Source organism: Parasteatoda tepidariorum, chromosome 12, assembly GCF_982258835.1.
Source record: "Parasteatoda tepidariorum strain Cologne lab strain chromosome 12, Ptep-v5.0, whole genome shotgun sequence".
Classification (NCBI taxonomy): Eukaryota; Metazoa; Arthropoda; class Arachnida; order Araneae; family Theridiidae; genus Parasteatoda; species Parasteatoda tepidariorum.
This window is the reverse complement of record NC_141766.1, coordinates 15,668,178-15,677,037: the sequence shown is the minus strand read 5'-3', so window position 1 is coordinate 15,677,037 and position 8,860 is coordinate 15,668,178. Positions and strand designations below refer to the sequence as shown.

General features: G+C 29.1%; 1 protein-coding gene across 5 annotated transcripts; it reads left to right on the top strand.

Moving 5' to 3' along the window:
- The first annotated feature begins 550 nt into the window (after positions 1–550).
- LOC107438133 (protein O-mannose kinase) lies at positions 551–8,605 on the top strand. 5 transcript variants are annotated; one of them, XM_016050324.5, is made up of 4 exons: positions 552–714; positions 2,126–2,268; positions 4,717–4,994; positions 7,481–8,605. In XM_016050324.5, the coding sequence occupies exons 3-4, from the start codon at positions 4,734–4,736 to the stop codon at positions 8,204–8,206; spliced, it is 987 nt and encodes a 328-aa protein (XP_015905810.1). In that variant the 5' UTR covers positions 552–714; positions 2,126–2,268; positions 4,717–4,733; the 3' UTR covers positions 8,207–8,605. The 5 variants fall into 5 exon arrangements, with proteins under 5 accessions (XP_015905818.1, XP_015905810.1, XP_015905815.1 ...); XM_016050327.5 differs by having other exon boundaries at positions 553–703; XM_016050332.5 differs by lacking the exon at positions 2,126–2,268 and having other exon boundaries at positions 551–703.
- Positions 8,606–8,860: the final 255 nt, after the last annotated feature.

Here is an 8,860-nt window from a genome sequence, read left to right as displayed (position 1 = left end):
ATATTTTTAACTTTTAACACGACCCAGAAATCAAAGTAACTTGCAATTTAAATATCAGAGAAAAATCATGTTTATAAAAGCTTTTGTAGTAAATGAAATGAAAAAATTTGAAATTTTGAATGAAAATAATTATAATTTCCATTACACATAAATGAAAACCAAGAAAACGCTTTATTAGCAAACTAATTGTACGCTAACAGGCTAGCTTGGAATGTTTACTAAAATGCTCTTTATTTTATTTATTTTTCGTAAGTACATAAATTGTGTGTTTTATTTCATTTCAAATATTTGAATTTCAGAATGATATAGAGAATTAATTTTAAGAACATACTAGTTTTCTTTTTTTTTTTTAATTTTAAAATTTAAAAATTATAAATCTTTAAAAAAATCTGAAAAAAAAATTTCATAAAATTTGCGAATTTCAGATTTTTCTGGCAAAGAAACTAAATGTTATCAATTATTATTAATCATTACAACTTATATAAATCAAATAAAAAAAGAACAAATTATGTACAGCTGCAATAAACCAAAACCGCAGTTCACTAGAGGGCGTGGATATAGAGTACAAACTGGTTACTAGACCAGTGTTGTCAACGTTCACCGTGACGTCCGTTTGGTCGAGTGATTGATCTTTCTGCCTTTATATCTATGACTGTTAGCAAAATTAAACTTTTAAAGATAATAAATATTAAAATTATATGAGGTAATATTAAGGTAATACATATTCAGATACTTTGATATCAAAGCAGATTTTGTAAAATTATATATTTTTAATTCTCCTATTTTAGGGATTGTTTCGCGAATTTAACGGAAATTTCTCATACATTCGAGTGGAAATTGTGGGTTACTCAATTTATTTTATTATTCAAATTCGAAGAGCTAGCAATTCCTTCTATTTTTAATCTCTCTGTCTTTTAAAACATTTTAAAGAATATTTACATCTTTTCCATTTCAAATTTTATTAATTATAATAAGATTATTTACTATTAATTAGTTAGACTATGAAATTACTTATATTTCAAAGAATACCTTATCCCGGTGTAAAGCTTTTGTGATAAACCTAGTGCATGCCTGGTGTTCCTTTATGCATTTGAATTCTTCATCAGAAATAATAATTCAAATTTCTAAAGTCTGAAATAAAGTCTAAATTTTAATTTTATTTGCAGAATTTTTCTAAGTGCATTATACAGTGAATTCCATCGAGTTTCACACGACTCTGGAAGTGCAAAACTTAATATATTAATTATAATTTCTTCATATTTTTGGCAAACTACTGCTTTTCATAATACATAGCATTTGTTTATCACATTCATGTGCATACTCCACAAACTATTTGCTAATTTGATGCACTTCATTTAGTCGGAAGATGCGATCAGATGTGTGTGCTCTACATCTTATATGTTTGGTTAGGTATAGTAACTGTGGATTTGGTTTTTCATTTTTTACACTGTTTGTTATATTAATTTCAGTAAAGGAATTTCGCCGTCTGTATCAGTGTTTAAAAACATACTATTGCCTTACTTATCTATATTTATTTCACCCTCTTCATATTTTTCTATAACCCATTCTTTTATTTCATACTCTTTAAATGCCTTTACAAAATTTGATCTATTATTTATAATAGTAATTTTATATTCTGTATGAATACTTGTCAATAGCTTCATTATATTTTCTGCTCAATGGTCGTTTCGAAATCTATGGCCAGCTAGCACCGCTGATTCTTGACTACTATGAAGCAATCCAATGCACTGTTACTCCTAGGAAGAATCTCTTTGTTCTTGACCATATATCTGTTGTTGTACAAACATACTGTGTTTCTTTTAGAATATTTTGCCTTTTTTTAAGTTTTTTCGTACAATACATTCATCTTCGTGTTTTCCGACTGATTAAATCCTTGATCAGAGATATTTAGACTTAAAAATGTTTAAAAACAAAAGGATTATCAATTACTTGTAAGGGAACCATTGCATGTATGATAAAATTAATAATTTTGTTCTCAAATTCTTTTTGGCTTATGTTATTTGTTTTACTTAGGATTACAAGTTAATTTTTTTGATGAAATTTTTTCTTGATTTTTTTTCTGTCCTCTTTTTTAAATTAGCATATTTTTTGTATTCTCTTAAAGGTAAAGACCCGTGTTTTCTTTCAAGATGACTTAAGAAATTGATGATGTTATGTTGCCACTTATTTCAGTCACGCATTACGCTACAGTTGAAATTTCTAAGCATTTATGAGATATAAATCTGAAATAATTTCCACCAAATAAAGGTTTGCACTTTCTATTTTCAATTATAACTGAAGTATCAGAAGGACTCGGATTTGTTTCTTGGCTGTCTATCACAGACATTTTAATGTATCTGAAATATATTATCAGTTTTATACATGTTAAATAAATAATTTGTGAGCAAGTTACTGGCTATTTTTCATAATTGTTATGATTAATTTACATAGGTCTCATAAACAGGTATATTCTTGTGGTCAAAAGATGGTTGTTGTATTATATTAAACTGGATCATCATTTCATTGAGTCACAAATTTTTATTCATAAAATGCACTCCACTAAATGGAAAATGATAGATACTTTTGCATTTACTTTCCTGAGTATGAATGCCAAACTCATCTAGAGTGTTAATTATGTAATCATGAGATTTAAGTTTTGTGAGGAAAAAAATCCAGATTTTTTAAACCTTTTCTATTTGTAGTCAATACATAATTTGAAAACTCATTTTTTATTTTGACTTTTTTATAAAATCTGTTACAATTAAAATCTCTTTCTACATACCATTTTCATATTTTGTTACACTTTACCGAATTGTGTAGAGATGTTTCTGTAAAATGACTGGATGTGTTGGATTTATTTTAAGATCTCCCCTTGAAGATTATTTTCAACAACAAAATATGATCAGTTTGCTCAAATTCTAGTTTTGTATATTCTGCTAAAAAATGTATCTTCTGCTAAAATATTTAAAGAATTTAATTATATTTAATGGTCTCTCAATTATGTAAAGGATTTTAATGTGTGATAAATACCTGCTCTGTAGAAATAGTGTTATTGTACATTACTAATTGTAAATATATTTAAATTTTATATTTGAACGAATAAACAGATGCATAAAATTAAAACCATAAATAGCATTTTTTAATTTCATTAATTTTAATAAACATTTAATTTATAACATATTTTTTATGTACAAGTTCTTAATCATAGAAGCTCGGGAATGAAACATCACTTTGGTTTAATTCTTAAGTATAAGTTCCTTTCTTAAGGCTGGAAACTTGGGTATCGTAAATGTAATTAAGGAGGAAAAATTTTGTTTGTCTTGAATCTAATTCTTAAATACTGGTTTAATTTAATTTTTTTATTTTGAAAAGGTGAAAGACCATTAGCAAGAATGAGAAACCAGACTATACAAAGCTTCCTGCATTTCTAGTTAATTAAACATAATGGTAGCAGTTTTCATTATTTGTAATCATATGAATATGAAGAAATTACTTGATTCCGCTTTTTAAACCTGTCTAACCTGCCATTCGAACACATAAAAATAGTCTCATAAGATCGCTTAGCAAATTCATCGACATTTGTCCAGATACTGGAAGATTGCGGCTTCTTCGATTTTTGAACCACTTCAGTAATGCTTCTTCAACATCCTTGTGATCTGCTTTTCTCAACTTTTTTCTGCCATCTAAACTTTTTTCATGAGCAGAAATTATTAATTGCCTATTTTTCTATATGTTACAAACTGCAGATTTGGATAGTTTATTATCCCTGCAAATGTCAGCTTGATTGCATCCATTTTAAATTTTTCTGATTATGCCCATTTTATCATCAATGGAGAACGTTTTACATTTACTGCTCGCCATAGTTAAATTTGAGACACTTGTTTGCAGGATTTTTTTAACTGAACTGAGAGCAAAAAGGAGTTGAAATGAGGGCCTTATCAACGCATATTAGGGTCCAACCCTTTGATCAATAATGAATAATTACTCATTCCCTCTAACAGAAAATGCATATTGATCCCACTGACACCTTACAGGGGCATCGTCTGCCTGGGTTGGAAACATCTGCTTGGTTTGTTTAGAGATGGGGAAGTGAGATAAAAGAAGCAAACAAGAAAAAAATGCTTATTGTGATTACAAGAAGTTGATTACAATGTAATCATATGTAATTAATTAAATTTGTGATTGATTACTGCTATGTGCATGAAACTTGCAATGAAAATGAAATGATATTTTTATTTTGCTTCCATTATCCAAAAAATTATTTTGAAAATTTAGTCAAGACTTATACATTTATTCATTAATCATTATTCAAAAATTTGCCTAATGAATAATAACTCAATGTACATGTGGATAATCGTTCAAAATAAATTTATGCTGACTAAATAATGAATAAAATTTCTGTGATTAATGCCTGTCACTGAGCATCAATAGAGTTTAAAATTGCTTAAAAGGGTTAGTTTAGTATTATATACTAATAGGAGACAAAATAGTAATGAGAATATAAACTACTTTATCAGGAACTTGCACTGTTTCATAATATTAAATAATGGCAGAATTTTTAAGTTTACTTTTTTTTTTAATCTTTGTTATTCTTCTTTCTTTTGTGTTTTCTTTGAAAAACTATCAATTTGCTTAAAAATTGTAACTTTTGCATTTGAAAAAAATATTATCATTTTTAGCTTTTCTGGAACTTAAACTTTTTTTTTTCCTTTTCAGAATAAAATAGTTACTGAATGAATGCAAGACAAATATTCTTCTGTTTCATTGTCAGTTTGCTGGCTATCATTATATATCTTCGGAAATCAACCATTATTGTAGAAAATGTGAGGCTTAAAAAATGTCACAGTGATATTATTAAAAATAAAACAGTATGTAGTTTAATCTGTTCTGATGGAGAGTTTTCATTACCTGGCATGACTTCTTGTCTTCAATGGTTAAATTGTGAAGATAAACTAACTATAGTGTCAACAATTTCGATCAGTGTTGTCAAGTCTGTAAGTATGTTTTGTTAATATATCCTCTAATTACCTTAAGCTTAATGGATTTCTTTTCTTTGTTGAAGTGCATACTAACACATTTGCTTATTAGTAATTGTTAACCTATCTAAGGATACCTGTACACTTCTTTTTAAAATACTATTGAGTTGTGGATTATAACTTAACTTATGCAATTATTACAGTAACAATTGAATTTTCAGAAAATATTATAATGCCGAACAAATGTCCACAATTAATCCATAAATAAACTATTGTCTAGTTGTAATGAGACAAACTCTATTACAATACAGAGCCGTAGAGGAACATAATGTAAAAAATTACTTATTATCGGTATTAGGTATTTAAAAATTCATTAAGCCTGAACATAACTATACACAGAAGTACCACATTACAGTTAAATCCCCAAGTGCCATAAAGTCTGTTCCATTTTCATGACTCTTCAGCAAGATTTTTCCCTGGATACTAAGCAAAAACCTGAAAAGAGGATGGAAAGAAAGAAAAGACAAAAAACGACATTCAAAGGGTGGTGAGACTTAACTAAATAATCGGCAAAGCCCTCAGCATCAAGAAAAACCACAAACATCACGGTCAGAGCTCACAGTCAACTAACTCTCACGCTCAATTGGTACTTTAACTCACTATTAAAACTCTTGTTACATGAAAAAAAAGGGAAAAAAACAATTCTTATTCATAAGAAAAAAATGTCTAAATCTTGAAAACAAAATTTGACTTTTATTAAATAACTTAATGTGTATGTACAGTGAGCTAAAAAAATTACCGAAATAGTTTTTGTTCCATTGATTGGATTTCCATATTCTAAATTCATCTTAATGATTTGAAGGATTTACTTCATCCAAATTTATTTATTATTGCTAACTATAAAATTAGTTACAAAATTCAGATTCAAAAATGTACTTTTTTTCCTCTGAAAAATTAGATCCCTTTTTAACTCCAGAAATCAAAATTTTGGGCTCCATAATGTTTATTTCCTTTTTTGCATGTTTTACCATTTTGTGGGAAATTTTCAAGTAATCAAAAACTTTTTTTCGGAAAATCAGAAATACTTGTTTATTGACAGGTAATTTCCTTCTAATAAGTATCTAATATTATTATCATTATAAATTATTTTATATTAAAAAATCATACGAGGGTTGTAAATTAAATAGTGGCAACTTAACCTTGAAACTCACAGAAGGGCGGGCATGTGCAAATGGGATATGGGAACTGTGAGGTGGCGCTGTTAGCGATGTGTAGAGTGCAAAAAACAGTCAATCTGCTTATAAATAAGGGTAGTTGTTGCGTGGCGTTAAAGTGAGGAGTTTCGTTTCCATCGCTCTAAAGCATGTTTTCAGAAGGTGATCAGTGGTCGTGGCATAAAATCGAGGTTGCCCGTGGCAAAAATGCAACAGAATGCTATCGAGGATTAGTGGAAGCTTGTGGCGCAAATGTTTTACCGTATAAGACAGTAGCACGATGGTTTCAAGCATCTCGTCTTTTCTTGCCATCAAGCCTTTTGAAAACGTGCTTTAGAGCGATGGAAATGAAACTCCTCACTTGAACGCCACACAGCAACTACCCTTATAAGCAGATCGACTGTTTTTTGCACTCTACACATCGACAACAGCGCCACCTCACCGCTCCCATATCCCATTTGCACATGCCCGCCCTTCTGTGAATTTCCAGGTTAAGTTGCCACTATTTAATTTACAACCCTCGTATTTTTAAGACTTTTTTTTTTTTAATTTGTATTTTGTCATTTAAAATTATTTAGCTTACAATTATGTAAAAATATGTGTATCTTACGGCAGAAAATTTTTAGGCCATTTATTAATGAAATATTAAAAACTAACTATTAACTAATTATTAAAAGTTTTTTTTTGCAAAAAAGTTCCTTTAGATAAAAGAGTTTTATAATTGTTCAAAAAAAAATTATAAGATACGGCAAATTAAACCAAAAGTGAAATTAAGGGCCCAAACTAACGACCACTCTCCTGACTGAACTGTTGGGACCATATTTTTCTGATTGTGGCTACTTTCCATATTTTGAGAGTCAAAAATCCAAATTTTTGTATATATGTATGCATGTAAAGCATGTGTATTCTTTTAATGCATCTGCTTTTCCTAAAAAAGACATGTATGTTATTCTGAGAAAGTACATTTTTGTGTCTGATTTTGCTACTTTTTTGATGATTAGCACAAATCAATAAGATTACTTCAGTTCATCAGACCATTAACATTGTTTTTTAGGGAAAAAGTATCTGATTGTTAGAACAACATTTATTTAAGCTATCCCCTTTTGTTGATTCCACTGGTTTTGCATTGTTTTACCTTATAAGAGGTTAAGCCAATCATTTCTGCATAACCTCAGAAAATTAGTTATCTGATTTTGATGTATTATTGTTAACGTTTAATTGTATGTAATAACGTTTAATTGTATTTTATCATTTCCTATGTAAAAATGAATTAATTGCTTTATATTTCAGGTTTATTTGGCAAGATGGTCCAATTATGAAGTTGTACTTTCAGTGCTATCATCAAAAATCTATAAGGAAGATTTCAAACAAAATCTTTTTATGATAAAATCTCTTGCATCACATAATCAAGTTGTGGAATTAATTGGATTTTGTAATAACTCTATAGTTACAAAATATTATAGATTTGGAAGTGCTTTAAATGCAAATTATCATTTAAGACATTCTTTGCGTTCCTTTGACAATATTAAAATGCGTTTAAATCTTTGTATTAGTTATGCATCTGTGATAGAATTTTTGCATTCGAGTCCTGTTGGGGTTAGAGTTATGTGTGACTCTAATTCTTTGGAAAAAACTTTATCCCAATATTTATTGACTGATAGTTTTGAAATATTGGTTAATGATTTAGATGCAACACCTGAGGTTCAAAAAAATACTAACAAGGGTGTAATTTGTGGTAATAAATTATTGAGTGGAACATTTGTTGCTCCAGAACAGTTGTGGCCTTTTCCAAATTATGAGTATGATCCTGAAAGAATGATATCATATGATGAAAAGACTGATGTTTGGAAAATACCAGATGTTTGTAATTGGTTTTTGGGTAACAGTTCCAGCATTGATTTCATAAAATATAAATTATTTACTATTCATAAGCAATGCAAAAGTGTAGATCCTTTGCAAAGGCCAACTGCTAGTCATGTTCTTGAAGTATACAAAAATATTTTTTCTGAGATTTAAGGCTTTATAATTCTTAAAATCTGTTACACTTTTATATTTTTCTCATTGCAACTTGTCAGGATTGCTCAAGCAGCAACATTTTTGAAATGGTCCCTTTCCTCACAATTTCAGGTTAATATGGCATGAAGTGTTTCAGTATACCTGAAGGCCCTGAACTCGAGAGACGGAGGTCTGTGATTCTGTGCTCAGTGCTCCCCTAAAGTCTATCATCATGTCAGTTTCTTTAAATATGTACATAATATATTTAAGGTTTTATTTTGTTATTTAAATAGAACATTCCCCTACATCATTTCTGTTTCCTCATTGCGTGTACATAATTTCATACTTTTTCAGTGGAAACAGCATTTATTTTGTTTCCTGTACATTTGAAGAGCGTTAATAAAATTGTTCGAATTGACAGACTGAGTTCCATTCTTTCTAGGCAATAATAACATTCCAAACATTTAATACATTAGCATTTTCTATTGGGACAGTATTACTTTGTACCTTTCAAAAAGGCTGGAAAAGAATGTAAAGGCAGTAACATTCCAAACATTTAGTACATTAACAGTATTATTTATACCTTTCAAGAAAGATGGTATTGAATTGAATGTAGGGGGTCCAAAAAGACAAGTTGCGCCAATTGAAAAAGGTGGATAGTAAAGACTATGCTTT